Below are 17,949 nucleotides of genomic sequence, written 5' to 3' on the forward strand. Positions count from 1 at the left end.
GTAACATGAAAAAAACAAAACAAAAAAACCGAGAGGAATTCTAGAAAATAAACGAGTGATTATATATACCATATACAGAAGCAGTCTGACTTTGCGTCTCTTCTTTCCTTCTGAAACAGATCCCACACACAGGCTACAGCGAACACATCGTATAATGATGTATAATATTTAATCTTTATTCAGTATATTAACTAAAACAAAATCGGGAGGGAGGCACACAATTCGAACCAAACCGATAACACCATGTATCCGCCTTAAACAAGGGACCGTAAGTAATCAATAATCAGATCAAATAACAATATACTATTTCATATATATGTATGTGCAAGTGCTCGGTTAAGAGCATATGGAAAGCTCATGGAAGAGACAAAAACCAAGAGGCTGTGGTCCCGTTTGAACGACAATACGGGATTGTGTTTGCATACCCTTGCAGGAGAAGAACTTTTAAATTTTCGGCTTACAAACTAAACAAAACCATACAACTATATTGGCTCTTAAAGATAATGCAATGCACTTGATCAACTGTTAATATCTTTCTACATAATTCAGTCAAATTTGATCCAAAACTACAACTAAATGAAGCAATTATAAAATGTCATAGGTATTGGCAACACACGTTTACGGGTTGTGGAACTGCAAGGGTATATAAATAACAATACAATACAATCGTCGACCATCACGAGACACTCCAACGACCTTAGACAGGCTTTTTGGAATCATGTAGCTCTACATTTTATGGCACAGCAGATCTGTGATCTGCTGACAGAAACCATCTCCAAATTAGGAAATCAGGGACTGTATTCATTTGGGATTGAAACGTAATATATACGATATGCATATATAATCGAGCCAAAACAGATTTCCAATTAAAAGAACTTGATATTGATCGCTAGACAGACATCTGGCTTGACGGCTTTTTGGAGTACAGGACATCCAAAATGCAGAAACATTCCATGGCATGATTATATATTTACGTACATATCTATAAACAAATAAAGTACTGCCATCCTTTTCTTTTTCATTGGCAGAGGCCCTTCAGGTCACAGACAATACCGCATCCACAGCCTAGATGTTCCTACTTTGTTCCCATTTAAAAAAAACTTATGGCTACGGTCCCTGCTTAAAACTATGGCTTTCGTAGCCCGTGGGCAGGAGGACACAGACAGACAGACGCGCACTGTCGGGTAAGGGCGAGACGGATCTATATAGGGGTTGGGTTGGGGGTATATATATAGGGGTGGGGTATGGGGGATGGGGGGTAACTTTACTATGGCTGCGCGTAAATTGAAACACAGAAAATTTCAGAGCGGACTGGGGGAGACGCGGGGTGGGGCTGGCACAAAATCCGCTTAAAAAATATAATTAAACAATGTACCCGGTATTGTATCGGTATCTAGAAAAACGAATATATAACTTGTGAAATTTTGCGTAGATCCAGCACAGATCGGATTGGGTGTTTCGGGAGTCTGTCTTTCCGCTCATGGATGGGAGCAGATGTGTCCAATGTATGTCCCCTTTGTACGACCCTCGCCCAAGACTATTCGGAGAGGAGTAGTTGTGTAGGAATCTTGGTCCTGGTCCTGATCTCGAAGCTGCCGTCGCATTCGCAGTCGCACTCGCATTCGCTTTCTATCGTGTCATCAGCATTTTCATTTGATTGGAGTGGTGGCGTCCGGTCCGCCGTGGCACTGGGGACTCTTCCCCTGGCTACTGGCTACAGGCTGGTTGATTCCCAGCCCGTCCCGGCTATGCCAGAAGTGTTACCGCCCAAGTGTTGAATGTAGTCGTCCGCCCCCCTCGCCCCCTCCACTGGGGGAGTGTGTTATGTCAGTAAGGCCAAAATGCGGCCGTTTATCCTGGCGGGCCCTAGACCCACGGCGTCCAACCCTCGTAGAGGACGGCCAGATTGTCCGGATTGGTGGCGTCGCTTATCACATGGTCCACCTGCTCGGCAATGCTGCTCCGCTGGCTGCCGTCCGGGTCGCGGCCCTCCAGCTTCATGCGGATCTTCTTCCAGACGGACACGCCATAGGCATTGCGCTTCTGTTCGTGCAGATTGGCGGCACCTTTACGGGGGAGGAGAGGAGAAAGGATGAGCTTTAGTTTTTTATATAGGGGAACGTAGGTAGTGGCGGCGCGTACCCTTGGAGTGCGTAAAGGTGTCGTATGTGAGGGAATCGGAGTCGGCGACCTGCAGCAGCAGCTCCTTGATCCGCTTGAAGTATTCGCTGACCTCCTGGCCGGCCATGGCCTGGATCTGCTGCAGCTGCTTTTGCCACCCTGCAACGAGCTCCGGCTGTAGGACGTGCCGCTCCGTGCAGATGTCCTTGCGCAGGGCGGTCAGGTGCTCGAGGAAGGTCTGCAGTAGCATCTGGCTGTCGCGCAGATGGTCGCACAGCTGCTGCACATCCACGGGCACCGCCTTGCCCCCGTGTCCGTGCCCCATGGCCTTGGTGGCATTCGAACAGAAGTTGCCCACAAAGAAGCGCGGCACATGCTCCAGCAAACGCTGCGAGTAGTCAAAATTCAGAGAATCAGAACAGAGATCGGAGCAGGGGCTTTAGGGCCAGGACTTACCTGCGTCTCCTTGAGCAGGGTGAAGATGAACCGCAGCTTGGCCTGCTGCTCCCCGGAGAGTATGGCAAACTCGCGCTGCACCTTGCACGTCTGCTCCTCGATCAGGCCCTGGACATTCTGCAGCCAGTAGTCGTCGATGCCATCCTCGGGGTCCAGCAGCTCGACCACGGCCTGCTCCACCGCACTGACGCTGGCACAGCTCGCCTTCCAGTTGCCGAACGCCACCAGCCACTGCTCCAGATGGTTGTGCAGGGCAGCTATCTCTGTTCCGTAGCCTACCGGCTCAGCTATGATCTGCTCGAGGTGGCAAATGGCGTTGGCCCCCTCCATCACCTGCCGGACGAGAGCCAAATGGGCGGCCACCTGGTGGCGTTGCTCCTGCGCGTTGCGCAACATGCTGTCGATGTGGTTCCGGTTCCAGTTGCTCCGCAGAGCCTCGAGCTGCCCCAGCTGTGCGTCCAGGCTGAGCAACAGCTTCTCCAGCCCAGCCACGCTCCGCACCAGGCTGCCCCAGCTCTGGGCAATGTCCGACGTCAGCTTTTTGCGGCCCACGATGTGCAGTCCGCCGCGCAACTGCGATCCGAGTGCCTCTGAGTAGCCCCAGTACTGGGCGGAGGCCACTAGCGAGTGGAGCTCGATCTGCTGGCTGATCGTGGCCACCTCCTGCTCCTGCTGCAGCAGTCCCGCGTCCGTCTGCAGGGCCATGCACAGGCCCCCGCACAAATGCTCGGCCTTTTCCACTTCTGCGAGCGGAAAGCTACTCTCGGGTGGCAGGCAGGTGGGTCCGTATCCGGTGTAGTAGTCAAAGGCCACCAGGGGCAGCAGTCCCGAAACGCACTTCATCTGGATGCAGTGCAACAGGGTGCCCATGGGTCGCGCCATCTCGCGCACATCGCAGCTGCTGCTGGTCTCCAGGGTCTGATGGATTAACTGAAAGAAGCAGTGGTCGTTCAGCTCCAGCTGGTGTTCCTTAAAGAGGTTTAGTTCCTGTGAAAAATAAACGTTTGATGCTTAGATCGGAGGATGGAGATTGGAAAAGGTGATGGGATGGATTCCCTACCAGGTACTGCTGGGCATTAGAGGCATTGATGTCGTCGATCCACTGCTGGAAGCACTTCCGCATGTCATCGAGGGCCTTAGAGACCAGCTGGAACTGCTGTTGGACGGGCTGCAGGGAGAGCATGAATCGCAGCTGCTCAGACGTCTCCTTGGGCCGCTGATCGGCCAGCACCAGAGTGTCGATGTAGAGCTGCTGCAGCCGCTTCGGTCCCAGCTTGGAAAGCTCGTGCAGCAGGTCGAGATTGGGCTGGAGCAGCAGATGCCGGAATATGCTCAAGGGCAGGTCGTACTCGAACAGCCGCGTTAGCTGCGTGAGAGCCTTCAGCAGGGTATCCAGCAGCCCGAGATGCAGCTCATGCTCTTGCTGGTCGTGGGCGTCGCCGCCGCCAACGCCACTGCTGTTCCTTCTGGCGCCCAGTACGCCGTGGCACATGGACCGCACCACGTGGATGTAGTTCACCTGATGCAGCAGGAGCTCTTTGTCCTGTTCGGCGATGGCCAGCGCCTCGTAGGAACGGAAGGAGGCTGTGGCCAAGTCCAGGGTGCGCTTCAGTCGGCTGCTGAGCAGCAGCAGGTTGCAATCGCTCTTGAGGAGCATCTGGAGTATGGTTGCCGTCGGCGTGGGCGACACGAGGCTGAGGATCTGCAATTGCTTGACGGAAAGCCGCTGAGCGGCGTCGTGCAGCTGGCAGCCGAGATGCAGCCACACCACCTCCAGCGTATCGGCCAGATTCGTCACGCTCGTCGCGCAGATGGAGGCACTGGTGGCCGCCGGATCGACGGCTCCCTCCAGCTGCAGGTACGCCGCATAGCTCTCGTGGAAGCTCACCAAAAGGTTCTGCCGATGGCACTGGTTCGGATAGAAGGCCATCACGGCCGCGTACTTCTGCATGAGATCCGCGCAGTGGCGTGCCCCCTTGTTGATGCCTGCCAGCAGGGAGTCCACCTGCGTGCGCGTGCTCTCGATTCCTTCCAGGAGAGCCCCGGGGACGTAGATCTGCAGCACATCCGCCAGGGCCAGGTGCTCCTCGTGCCACCTGCCGACGCCGCCTCCCTCGTCGAGGTGCAGCGACTGCAGCGACTGCAGCTGGGCGTACAGCTGCGAGAGGTGATACGGCTGCAGGCACTGCCTGTAGCTGGCGAGGATGCACTGGACGAATGCAAAGTCCGCCCGCCGTTCCACCGTCAGCTCCATGAGGGTGGCCAGGTGTTTGCGCGTCTGCTGCAGCCGCAACGGGGCCGTGTTGAAGCTGTGGCTCTTCATGGCCGGCCCCAGGGACTTGATCTCCGCCACCAGGGCGCTGCGCTCGTTCAGCTCCTCGAGCTCTTTCTCCGCTGCCAGGCGCTGCACTTGGGCCGCCTCCAAATGGGCCACCTCCTGTCCCACTTCCTGCAACTGCAGTAGGATTTCCTCCCTAAAAGGAAATCCGAAAATATTGATGGACAGACTTTCCCAGCCTGGGGTCGCGGATTCCCGTGGACTACTCACTCATTGGTGGACCAGAACATGTGCAATTGAGCCAGCTTCTCGGTGAAGAGCGGACGCTTGGCCTCCCAGTCGGGGGCGCGGTGTCGCTGGGCCTTGTCCTTGTTTTTGTGGCACTTGGCACTGCTCTCCGCCTGCGGCTGCTTGGGATTGATCGAGCGACGCTGTGCCTGGGCATCGTCGTTCAGCGTCCAGTCGACGAGGGGATCGTAGACGAACGCCTCCAGTAGGGTCAGCAGGGTCTCGCGCTCCTTGCGCATCACCTTCAGCACGTACTCGCAGCCCAGACGAAAGGCGCCCTGCAATATTATTTAATGGCCGTCCCATTAATGGAGCATAGATATCATAAAACTGTTTGTATCCAAAAAAGATACACAGATATTAGCAATGCTGATTTTATGGTTCATGGATATCCTATAAACCAGAACCATACCATAACCATGTTCTACATGAGGCTCCACTCTCTCGCCCTCGCCCTCTCTCTCTGTCTCTGTCTCTGTCTCTGTCTCTCGGTCAGGTATACGAGTACGATACCTCGCGGTGGGACGGAGGGACTCCGACTGGGACTCTAATCGCTGTTTACAATTGTAGATTGCCCCGTAATTCATGCGATAAGCTCCGGCACGAATCGCGTCCGCCTTTCATGTACATAAATCTATATCTATTGTTCAGATTTTGGGGCCCATGGAGGGAGCTCCATGGCAGAAGGCCGCATTCTCAGTTTGTTCTCTTTTGATTACCCCCTGATGGCCCCCTGTTTATCTATCTATCGATCTATCTATCTGTCGCACTTGAGAATTGCATATTCTGTATCTACGAATTGTACTCGAAACAATGAAAGGGTGTCTTTGGAGAATCGAGGCCTCTAATACCCCCTACCCCCAGGAGCTATCTCCTCAGATATATCGGGGTCCTTGGGATTATGGGATTATACTGCAGTAACGGCCGGTGGTAGCTGCTAAAAAAACGGCCTCTGACATGTGTGCATATGTGTCTATATATGTTCGATAGTAAGGGGAGCCAACTACAAAAGAAACTGCATGTGTAGTCCAAAAACCTCAAACCAACCGATGTGCTCTGCTGCATGACGCGTCGAAGCGTGATTCTCGTGGACCCATTAGACCGAGGGGAGATACTGCTCCGCTACTAGAAAAGAAAGATTGTCCTCCAAAATCGAAGAAACCGAAGAAACAAATAAACCGAGAAGCGCTACTGCACGATACGTGACGCATATATAGTTTTTTTGCGACTCATTTTGGATTTGTCTCAACAATACATCCTGAGCTGAACTAGCCAAAAGTTTCCATTTTTCAGTAGATCAACCGAGGGGGGCTGCTGCACGCATACGCAGACTTCTTCGATGCGAGTATATATGATATTTGAGCCAAAGAAGGAGTAGACTCTGTATGCTTGCAATTTGCAACTTGCAGTAAACGAGAGAGGTACGAGAAGGTGTATATCCATATCCATCTACAAACTGGCCGCACACGACGGCACACAACAGCACGGTGTGCGCCAGACGCAAACAGGGCCCTGGGAGCCCATAGATATCAATGGATATCTGCACATCTATGGCTAGATATCGACGTGGATACAAATGTGTCATCTGTTGCCAGAGAGCGAATTCCATTCGTTCAGATTCCCAGCACCCAGATTCCCAGAGATAGATCTGTATGGGCGCGGATGGTCAGTTTTTTCGGGATGTATAACAGCTCTGAAGCCGAAACTCTGAAGCTCCGATAAAACTTTATCGTTCTATTTTTGTTTTGATTTGATTTGTTTTTTTTTTTCTTTTTTTTTTTGGGGCCCGCGGAGACCCTAACGACCCAGAGACCTAGAGGCTAATCTGTGAAACCCCCCAGCGGCGGATCTGTTGCTGTTATTTGCCCATTGCCATTGCAGCTCGATGGCTTTCGTTGGCTTTCCGACTGCTGTTCCCTGATGTTCCCTGCACTGGCCCGGGGCCTTATCAACGGATTGCGGTTCTCACGCTGCGGATCTCTGTCGTTCGTTATCAGGGCACAAGGATGATGATGATGATGTTCATCATTATCATCGATGACGATGGTGGCACCGCCACAGCCACAGCCACAGCCACAGTCAGGGCCAGCGGAACGTCAACAACAAACGACGCCCACGAATCTCTGCCTCTGCCTCTGCCTCTGCCCTATGCTCTCTGTCGACACGAAGAGCCGAATAACCGAAGTCCTTGCCCCATGGACGCACGGTGGTTCTGTAATATCTACTGGCCCACTGCCAGATGGTTGCCCACTGACGTCGCGTGCGCTTGGATCTGCTCTCGTACTCGCGATTCTCGGAATTTGTGTTTTCTGCGTGCGTGTCGGCCGCCTCATGGCCTTTGGAGGGGAATCATATCCATACCCGATCATGTGGCCCGTGCAGAACGCCACTAAATGGAACGACTCCCTGGCGGAGGAGGAACATACGGCAGAAGGAGCAGGAGCGCTACCAGGAGCACACTCATCCGGTTTGAGTGCGGGCCATGTGCTCTGGCTGGCCATCAATGCGCTGCTCTTTGTCCTCATTCTGGGCGGGAATGTGCTCACCATTGTCGCCGTCCGCACCTGCCGCAACCTGCGCTCCGTCATCTCAAATCTGTTCATCCTCTCGCTGGCGATATCCGACTTTTGCGTGGGCCTGGCCCTGCCCTACCACCTGGTCTTCTACATGGGCTCCGACCTGGGCGCCATGCGGGGCCCCTGCCTGCTGCGCTTCTTCCTGTTCATCTGCGCCTGCTGCGTCTCCATGCTGACGCTCATCTCGATAGCCGTCGATCGGTACTTGGCAGTGGTCTACGCCCTTCACTACAGGAGGTACGCGGAACAGTCTCTGGCAGGCACACGAGCATCGTCACTCATCATTGTTTTTACCATTTTGCATTTTCCATTTTCCATTTTTCCTATGACAGATACATGACTCGTCGTGTGGCCTATGCCATCATCACCTCCAATTGGTGTGCCGGCGCCCTGGTGGCCCTGATGCCGGTGTTCTGGAACCGCTGGACTTTGGCGCAAGCCTGCGAATTCGACGAGGTCCTGTCCCCGGGCTACGTGGCCGGTGTAATAACGCCGGGCTTCGTGATCATCTGGATCTGCATGCTGATGGTCTACTGGCGGATAATGCGCGAGGCCTCCAAGCAGGCGCAGCGGCTGAGGCATGCGTCGTGCGTGGTCTACGACACGGACAGCAGCAGCAGGGGCCTGCTGCATCCCGACTGGAAGAGCGTCCAGATCGTGGTCTTCATCATGGGCTGCTTCACGCTCTGCTGGCTGCCGTACTTCTGCGTGGCGATTGCCCAGCTCTTCAGCATCTGCCGCAGCAGCTCGATGATCTACAAGACCACCTTCTCGTTGGCCATCGCCAACTCGGCCCTCAATCCGATCATCTACTCGTGGAAAAACTCCGGCTTCCGGCGCGCCTTCGCCCAGACCCTCTGCTGCAAGTCGACGCGTTTCTGCCACGTCGATGGCGGCGACGAGGAGGCCGATCAGCTGCCACCGGACTGCAAGCACCGGATCGATAGGGAGTTGGAGGCGGCCTCCTCCTCCGCCTCATCATCGGCCGCTTACCACACGGCCATCAAATCCGACTCTAAGTCCAAGTCCACTCAGTCCCCTCCCTCCCTCTCGCCCACACAGTGATCTTCGTCAATAAAGCAGCCGAAAGAAAGAACCGCATTTATCATTCGTGTATTCGCCATTCGATCCAACCCGAAGATCTGTAGAGGATTTGTCCACTGATGCGATTTCTACCCGATACCCGATACTCAAAAGGAGTATCAGATTTTTGGCGTGTGTGTAACAGCCAGAAAGAAGCGTTTCCGACCCCATCAAGTATATATATTCCTGATCAGCATCAATAGCCGAGTCGATATAGCCGTGTCTGTCTGTCCGTCTGGTTCTCATAGACTATACAAGCTAAAGCAATGAAATTTTGGATCCAAACTCCTGTGATGTCACATTGAATCAATTGTATTTCAAAATATTGCCCGCACAAAGAGCGGCAATGTGTGGCGTGCAGAATTTTGAAGATACCCAAAACCCAAAGCGCAGAATCGTACAGAATGACCACACCAGATCGGATCAATATTATAGCCACAAATAGGAGGAACAAATGAAAGTTTAGCGGTTCCATTCTATCTCTCTCCCACACTCTTCTTGGTGCAGTGTGCGCCCTCTGGTAGGGGGAAGCCATACTGACTGAGTATTGGGTATAAATGTGGCCGTAACAGCGACTCACAACGCTTCTAAGTCACTTTTATCGACTTTGTGATCCTCTACTACACATATCTACAAATGTATACTGGTCCTTTTTATTCCCCGATAGGAGGGGTGTGGACAATCCCTGTACTGTATGCTTATGAGGGCAGGGCATTCAAATATGTTGGATGGGGTATAGAAAGTAGCTATATTACGACGCGATACGAAGGACACAAAGCGGAAGTTTCAGACCGACGGATAGGCGCTGCGGTAGGACGCGGTCATGCTCCCCAAACTCAACTGCTGATCTGTGATACGTTTCTACTGTGATACGTTCTTTAACAACAAGTGATATTTACCGTATATACTGATCCTAGTTGTGGAAAACCTATAATACTCGTATAGTGCCTGGCTTATAAGGGCTGCTGTGGTTTCTGTTGTTGTTCTGTTGGTATTGGATTGCTCCCAAACTCAAGATTTCCATATAATATAGGGATCCAATACTGATTTCTCCTATGGATTTCTATATCCCTAGTGATTCAGTGATATCCTTGCTATATGAAATATCAAAATATAATGGATAACTCTGTAGTGATCCCTGACAATGGAATATGTGATCGTAATTCTGGAATCTCTATAATGTACTGATTCTAAGTCTGGAATCTCTTCAAAATAGCCTTCATTAATATTGATTTCTATGATATAGTGATCTCTGACTGTGGTATGTATACAATATAGTGATCTTTACTGTGAAATCTTTTTAAAATAGGAATCCTAATCGTAAGGACAGAAGGACTTACCTCGATGCCAGTGATGCCGAGGGCATTGATCAAATTCTGGGTGAGACGGAAGGGCACCTTCTCGGGTATGCGCAGCGTGCGTCCCTTCTCGAAGCAGACGTTGTAGTCGATGTGGACGATGTCGCCGGTGACGAGGTTGATCAGCACGTTGTCCAGATGGCGATCGCCCAAGCCGATCACATAGCCGATCATCGACATGACGGACATGCAGGCGGAGTAGCGGCGTACGGACTGGCGCCACTCGGCGGCATTGCCCGCCTGGCACCACAGCTCGCGGGCGAGCAGATCGCTGGGCGTCTCCGCCGACAGTTCGCTGAGGACCTGACGCAGGGCGGCGATGGGCCACTGCCGGCGCGGATCGTTCACGCTGAGCCCGCTCTTGGCCAGTAGCGGCGTCAGCTTGTTGTAGAAGAGGTCCGTGAAGCGGTGCGAGGGGGCACAGCCTCCTCCGCCTCCACCCGGGGCGATGGCCGGCTGGCGCTGCTGCCACTTCTTGTAGAGGGCGAAGAGCGGCGTGACGCCGTCCACCCAGCTGATGAGCCCCGACTGGGGGCCCAGCGGGATCACGGAGTAGTGGTGGGCCCGGTAGTAGGTGGCCGCACAGCCTTGGGGGCGGGGCTGGTCCTTGCGGCAAGCCATGATGGCGTTCGAGATGGAGAGGAACTGCATGATGCGCTCGTCCAGATGCAGATCCTCCAGCCCCTTGAAGAGGAACGTGTACCGCTGCCCGTTGCTGCCGTAGAAGGCCACCTTCTTGGGCTTCGTCTTTGTGGGCAGGATGCACACCGTACCCTCGACACTCTCGATATGCACTTGATCGGACTCCTGGTCGCCGGCGCCGTACCCGTCCTGCTCGTCCAAGCCGGGCATGGAGATGCGCATGCGGCCGATGTCGCACAGCACGGGGCTGACTGTCTGCATCTTGAGGGTCGTGGCCGAGCCCCGGATCATGTTCGCCTGCAGCGTGTGGTAGAGCTGCTTGAGCTTCTCCCAGGCCTCCGGGTAGCGACGGGTGCGCAGCACCTCCAACGTGGACTTGATGTGCAGATCGAATCGCTTGCGGAAGCTCCGCTCATAGCTGGTCTCCGGCGGACGGGCTGTGAACGCCACGAGGGCCTCCAGGTCGAGCAGCAGCTGCGGCCGCCAGCTGTTGAAGCGGTTGTTCTTGCCCTCGTGATCGTCCGGCTTGAACTCCGTGGCAAAGGCATTCACGCGGCCCACATACGTGTTGTAGATGTGCGCCAGCGAGTGGATCCAGTACTCGTCCCACAGCAGGCACACCCTCCGCAGCTCCTCGACCATCAGCTGTACGTGCTTGACGGCCTCGGGCGCCTGCTTGGACAGGGCGCCCAACAGGTATCCGTAGCAGGCGTTTTTCTTGTCCTGTGGCTCCTCCTTCTCCTTCTCCCTCTCTTTCTCCTTCTCCATCTCCTGCCGCTGCTGCTTCTCTCGATTGGCCCCCACGACGGCTGGGAAGATCACCAGCTGGGGGCGACTCTCCGCCAGGCGGCAGAGCAGGGCGCACACGCTCTTCCGGACGTAGAGCTCGTGGTGGTAGAGGCGGCTGAACAGCTGCGGTATGATTACCTTCCAGGGGGCAATGGGCGTGGTGCGCAGTCCCTGCTCGAGGACGTCCTGCAGCCCGCTGGCATGTTTCACGATCAGCCGCAGGAGCCGCAGCGTTGTGGTCACTAGATTGCTGTCGTCCACCCGGAATCTGTCCCCCTTCTGGCAGTGCCCCGGTTTCAATCCGGATCCCGTTTCCGCCTTGATGCTGAGATACTGAAAGTAGGAGCGGGCCGCATCCTTGTAGAAATCGTACGTGTTGGCTATGGCCTGTCGCCATATCCGAAGGATCTCCTCCAGGACACTGTCCGGTTGGCCCTCCAGCAGGCTCAGCTGCCGCAGGCAGCTCTTGGAGGCTTCGTCGTCGCGTATCTTGGCGGCCTCGGGACATACCTCCACGCATCCGGCGGGGGGCTGCTCCGTGCTGAGGGCCTGCAGCAGCTCGTTGAGGCGTTCGCTCTCCAACGGCGTCTGGCGGTCCAGGACACGACTGAGGGCGGCCACGTCCGACTGGGAGAGCACGCTGCCGCTGTCGACGATCTTCTTGCCCCAGCGGTAGGACCAGTTGCCGTACGCGATCAGCGCCTCCTCGCAGTTAGGCCGCTGCTCGAGACTGGCGTGGATGAGGCGGGCCACCAGGCGCTCGCCCTGTGGAATGGCCACCAGTTGGGTGGAGCTGGATCCTCGCGTGAGCGGGCATTCTGGGAGCTCCTCCAGCAGCTGGTCGACGGCGGGCGACTGGAGATTGGGGGCCAAGGCCATGGCATTACCATTGCAGCAGCTGCGGGCGCTGATCCACTCGGAGAGGGTCAGCAGAAGCCCTGCGCCCATGTCCGGGTGGGGGTGGGTGCTCCTCCCTCGGTGCAGGCTGAGGCACAGGGAGGCGCACACGTTGATCGCTGGCCCCAGATCCGAGCTGATGCACGGCGTCTGCGTCTGCTGGAGGTGCAGGCACTTGGCCAGTTCGCTGTAGCTGCGCAGCACCTGCGCGTTCTCCGTGTCCAGGATATCTCCTCCAATCAGGTTGTGGGTAATCGCCTCCAGCGGCTGGCCGAAATACTTGGTGAGAAGCGACTGGCATGTCTGGAGGTTGCCCTCGTCGCGGGCAGCTGCCGCTGCATCGAGGCAGAGGGTCTCCCAGCTGCCGGCGGCGCAGTGCTGGCGCAGGAGCTGTGTCCAGGCCAGGCAGCGGACTAATATGTCGCTGGAGACGTTCGAGGGACGCCGCCGCTCCGCGACCAGAGGCAGGAGGGAGAGCTCCTGCCCGCTGGCCAGCCCCTGGACGATGTGCTTGAGCAGGATGAGCTCGCGGCAGGGCCGCTGGTCGCTGCTGGGATTCAGGAGGCTGTCGCGCCAGTGGAGGTCCATCAGATGGCGGGCTGGAGACTGGGGTTCGCGAAGGCTGTGTGGCTCCATCAGCGTCTTATGTAGCATGATGTCCTCCAGGCGGCGGCGCACATGGAGATTGGAGAAGCTAACGTGGCTGTGGCTTCCGCTGTGGCTCTCCCAGTTGCTGGGCCACAGGCTAAGCTGCTGCAGGGCCACATCCAGCTCCTCGGAGTTGGAGGAGCTCTCAGTTCTGGCCAGCAGCCGCTCGAAAGCACTCACATCCACGTTGCGGCACTGCAGGAAGGCATTCAGTTCCTTGTCCTCAGGGCGAAGCAGCTTGTGCTGCTTCAAGTCCACCAGCTGCGACCACTGGCCCGTGTCTTGGAGGCACTGCATCATCTGGGCAAGGACAAACTGGTGTGTGTGCGGCTCCAGCTCCTGCCTCTGCCCGTCCTCGGCCAACACGTTCTGGTAGCCGCTCAAGGCAGCCTCTCTTCGTCCGGCTGCCTGCTCTGCCGCATGCTGCAACCACTGGTAGGACTTGCCGCTGCTGCTCTTCGCTCGCGCCCACACATACAGGCCTCGCAGGGAGTCCGCCTCCTGGCAGCTGATCCAGGCCCAGGCGAGGTATACCAGCGCCTGGCTGTAGGTGGCATCCTGCGTCTTTTGTGTGACGAGGATTTGCTGCAGGAGGAATGGAATAAATGAACAAATCGCTGGAGAATGACGTTTGGTGCACTGCTCTAGGCACTCAGACACTCACTTGGGCATAGCGGATGACCAGCTCCGGCTGCTGGATGTGCATGGCTGTGATGACGACGCCGATACGGATGCGATTGAACCACGACTGGCAGGTGGGATTGTTCAGGCGAAAGAAGGCGGCCACCGGCTTCTCGGGTGGGCGCAGGGCGAAGGCGCTGCCCTCGGCCGCGTTGTAGATGAGCTTCTCGAGGGCATCGAGGAAGCCCAGCAGCATGCCCAGGTTCACCTGGATGGCCGACAGCTGCTCCAGCGACAGGCCGTCGAGGGAAGAGCGCTCAGCCTCCTTGGCACAGCCGCTGAGGAGGCGGGCGTGCCGCATGATCACCGCCTCGAAGCCCAGGAACGTCTCCTGGGGTTTGCCGAGCGTCGTCCGCAGCCGCTGATCGACACAGTAGCGGGCCGCCTCGAACTGCAGCCAGGCGGCGGACAGGCGCTGGCAGCGTCGCGTGCACTGTGAGAGCTTCTCCTGGCGCTCATCGGGCGGCGCCACCTGGTAGCTGCGGACAAACAGCTCGCGCAGGCATTGCGTCAGCTGCTCCTGCTCCGGCCGCTGCAGATGATCCACGAACTGCTGGAACACGTTGTCCCGCACGGCGCTGCACTGGATCATCTTCTGCTGCCACACGCACACCCGGCGCCCCTGCAGCCCCGACTCGAACAGCGTCATGTGCAGCGGCAGCTGGGCGTAGATCTGGGCGTAGGGGGCATGGCCGCTGGTCGTGAGTACCTGCAGCTGTTGGAGGGCCGTGTCGCGGTAGAGGAAAAGCAGGTCCTGTTTGGTGTGGAGGGCCTGGGGGCCAAAGTCCAGCACTGCCTGCATGCAGGCGGCACTCTCGAGGGGCCGCCACTTGGCGGAGGCGCCCCCAACGCTGTAGCAGATGCCCAGAAAGCCGTCTTGCTCCAGCAGCAGCGGCGCCCGATCCCGGCACTCGGTCAGTAGCAGCTGCGTCCATTGCAGCAGTAGCTTTAGATTTTCGGCCGCCAGTCTGCCGGCCTTCGTAAGGATGCTGTCCAGGAAGCGGAGGATGTACTCGAAACTGTGCGCCGTGGGCGAGGTGTTCTCCGTGGAGAGTCCGGGGTCGCGGAAGAGAATCGAGTTGGTGCGGAAGTTGTGGTTCGCCTGGCAGTGGACGACGAGCAGGCCAAGGAGCGCCTGATGCGTGGTCGGATACCTGGCCCAGAGGCACAAGTCCTGGGCGCGGCAATTGCTGATCAGCAGCTTCAGGATCGACGGCTGGCAGGCGTACATCCCAATGATGGCGGACGTCTGCTTCGCGAGGGACGCCAGGACGGCCAAATGGAAGATGAGCATTATTTCGGCCTCGTTGGAGCTGGAGCTGCAGCTGGATTTGGAGTCGGAGTACGTCTGGGGTGTGCGGGCGGTGCTTTGGGTGTGTTTCTGACGCAGCTCCTGCATGCAGGCATCGATGTCCCCCACCAGATGCCTGTACGCCTGCTGCAGCAGGGGCACGTTCTTGATGAGCAGCGTCTCCTGGCAGGCGCGCAGCAGCATCTTGAAGGCCGGCCCGCCCGTCTGGCGGCGCACCTCGGCCACATAGGAATGCCCGTCGGGGCCCGACTGGAAGATCAGTTGCACCAGGCTCGAGGGAAGACGGACGCGCAGCCGCCGCACCGTGCACAGCAGCAGATAGAGCGCACTATGACGCTGGTTCTCGCTGAGGCGGTGCACCTGCTCGAACTGGCCGAGCAGCACCTTCTCCATGGCCTCGGGCTGAAGGCTGCCGCCGAAATTGTGCATTAGACAGATGCACAGCAGCTCGTTGATGTTGATCAGGGCGTCGGAATCCGCATCCGGAAGGAGGAGGAGAACCCCTGGCAGGATTCTGATGATGTGATCTACGGCCACCTTTACAATCGACTCACAGGCAGGATGGCCTTTAAATATCTGCGTGCGGACGGAGCACTTGAGCAGCGTATTGAAGGCGCCTACAAAAGCGCCCAGCCGCTCCGACCAGCTTCCCTTCCGCTGCCCATCGCGTTCCTGGTGCTCCTGTTCGCCCTCGAGCACCGTGATGTCCTCGACAAATTGGGCCAGCAGGCCATAGCTGAACTCGATCTGTTTGCTGAAGTAGGGCGTCAGCTGTTCAAGCACCTGGGCACAGTGGGACGTTAGGCGCTTCGGCTGGCCCTGCTCCAGCTGCCAGCCGATGATGATGTCTACCACGTCGGTGAAGTGGCACTCGAACGGATGGCGGTAGCTGTGCGAGAACTGCACAATGGTGCTGCTGACGTCCATGAAGCTGTCGGCACTCTCAGCGCTCTCTAGAAAGTCCTTCAGCATCAGCATCATCTTCTCGGAGTACAAATGCAGCTCGCAGTTGGTGTCACAGCTGTGCAGGAATAGAATAGAAGCGGAAGAGATGTTCAGTTAACGGATCAAATGGACCGAAGGATCGATGCTGTGGTGATCGGACCTTAGTGTGGTTCTTAGGGCGACTATCAGGTAGTGCTGCATGCGCTTGCAGGAGCGATAGTTCTTCACAAGGAACTCCTCGTAGACGGGATAGGCCAGGCGATTGAGGTAGCCCATCAGACCGAGGGTCTTGCTGCACTCCTCGAGGACAGGCGGGGCGCAGTGCTTGTACAGCATCAGCATGTTCTCGAGGACCAGGTCGAAGGAGCGCGCCATATAGGCCATGTTGAGGGGCGTGCGAACGGCCAGGGCCAGCTTGCTGCACAGCTCGAGGGCTGCTGCGTTGTTCGTTTCCGTGTGCAGGCGACGTATGATCTTGGTGAGACGCAGGTCATCGCTATTTCCGCCGCCCCCATGGTGGTGGTTGTTGCTGTTGCCCGACTGCTTGTTGGCGATTTGATCGCGCTCGCCTGTGAAAGCGAGGATTAATGGACACACTCGGAACGACAATGGCATGGAACTCACCTTTGCAAGGATACGCCCGGCGCTGGTTGTTCTGTTGGATACACTTTGGGGCAGCCGGGGCCATGTCGTTTGGCATATTGGCATTCCTTGACATCATTGGCGCGCCAGTGCTAGAGCGAGCAGCTGGCATGACACTAGATGCCGCCGCAGATGCGGCGGAGGCAAAGGCCTGTGCGACCGCCGCCTCGTGATTCCACATCGACTCACTGGCACAGCTGTAGCTGTCACTTCCGTCCAATCGAATTTGGCTGTTGGTGGCATTGCCGTTGCTGTTCCCCAAAACGCGGTCTAGCTGCACACGCAAGGCGGACGCGGACGCCTCTTCCTCGTATTCATTATCGCTGTCCACGGATGGTGCTCTTCGCATTGAATAAACTGACGGCACTACCGCAGACATCAAGTATCCCGCACGGTCTTCATTCACGCACTTCGTTGAACACACACTTACTTTTTCTTCGGATTTTCTGTTTTTCTTGAATGCTCTTCTTTATAGGTGGGTGGCACGTTATCGCGATCGATGCAAACGATAGATCGATAATGCACTTGATCGAGATGGTACGGTCCCGACGACCACTATCGTTAGTGATACTATCCGCAAATGAAAATCCGCTCGCAGAGAACTCCTTGAAGCAGGAGAGGATTTACTTTTTTTGAATAATTTTCTCGGGGCTGGTGTAAAATTCTGTTTGCCTCTTTATAGCAGCACAGACCGTATGCCTGCCAAAACGTTTATACAACTGTCGCATTGCTGGAAAGTAGTTCCTCTTAGATTCTTTGCCTACTAGATTTAAAGAAATTTGAATACAGGACACCTTTCCAAAACAAGCGGGGTATTCGCGTTAGTGGTGAAGCGCGGAGCTGTAATTAGCGGTTGCACACAAAGGCGGGACTTATTTATGTATATTTCACGAAATGAGGCAAGACATAAGCTCTTGGATTCTTCAATTAGATCATTAATTATGTTATCAGTTAAAAAAAACTTGCTGTTTTCCTTAATTGAATCGTTTATATCAAACAATATATAAGTTCCCAAAATGTATACATTTTTGTATAGCATTACCCTTATCAGCAGCTGTTAATTGTATATATTTTGTTGAAGCAGCTGATTGAGTCGATAACATATCATATCGAAAACATTTCGCAAAAGTAACCCCACCTCTGGGATGTAGTAGTTATCGATATCAGTTGTGACTGGTATTTTTTTAGATCAAAATTGAGCCGACGGTATATTTACGGTATATCGGTATATAA

General features: G+C 55.6%; 2 protein-coding genes across 2 annotated transcripts; one reads left to right on the forward strand and one right to left on the reverse strand.

The window, feature by feature from the left end:
- Window positions 1-152: 152 nt before the first annotated feature.
- On the reverse strand, window positions 153-17,454 carry LOC6597749 (serine/threonine-protein kinase Smg1). The gene is made up of 9 exons (XM_026991249.1): window positions 16,699-17,454; window positions 16,235-16,643; window positions 13,801-16,150; window positions 10,143-13,721; window positions 5,126-5,421; window positions 3,638-5,051; window positions 2,578-3,564; window positions 2,143-2,509; window positions 153-2,066 (listed from the first exon to the last, which is right to left on the reverse strand). Exons 1-9 carry the CDS (start codon window positions 17,093-17,095, stop codon window positions 1,867-1,869), a joined length of 9,999 nt encoding a protein of 3,332 aa, XP_026847050.1. The 5' UTR covers window positions 17,096-17,454; the 3' UTR covers window positions 153-1,866.
- LOC6597750 (D(1) dopamine receptor) lies at window positions 7,187-8,784 on the forward strand. Its single transcript, XM_026991229.1, has 2 exons — window positions 7,187-7,956; window positions 8,052-8,784. The coding sequence occupies exons 1-2, from the start codon at window positions 7,187-7,189 to the stop codon at window positions 8,782-8,784; spliced, it is 1,503 nt and encodes a 500-aa protein (XP_026847030.1).
- Window positions 17,455-17,949: the final 495 nt, after the last annotated feature.

Source organism: Drosophila persimilis, unplaced genomic scaffold (genome assembly GCF_003286085.1).
Source record: "Drosophila persimilis strain 14011-0111.01,24,50 unplaced genomic scaffold, DperRS2 tig00000653-arrow-arrow-pilon, whole genome shotgun sequence".
In the NCBI taxonomy this organism is placed as follows: domain Eukaryota; kingdom Metazoa; phylum Arthropoda; class Insecta; order Diptera; family Drosophilidae; genus Drosophila; species Drosophila persimilis.

Excerpts from the sequence above, each read along its gene's own strand:
- LOC6597750 (XM_026991229.1), top strand. The coding sequence starts at position 7,187 with ATGGTGGCACCGCCACAGCCACAGCCACAGCCACAGTCAGGGCCAGCG. Across the intron at positions 7,957-8,051 it reads TACGCCCTTCACTACAGGAG|ATACATGACTCGTCGTGTGG; the intron begins GTACGCGGAACA and ends TTCCTATGACAG.
- LOC6597749 (XM_026991249.1), bottom strand. The coding sequence starts at position 17,095 with ATGTCTGCGGTAGTGCCGTCAGTTTATTCAATGCGAAGAGCACCATCC. Across the intron at positions 13,722-13,800 it reads TGGTCATCCGCTATGCCCAA|CAAATCCTCGTCACACAAAA; the intron begins GTGAGTGTCTGA and ends TTCCTCCTGCAG. Across the intron at positions 5,052-5,125 it reads ATGTTCTGGTCCACCAATGA|GGAGGAAATCCTACTGCAGT; the intron begins GTGAGTAGTCCA and ends ATTTCCTTTTAG.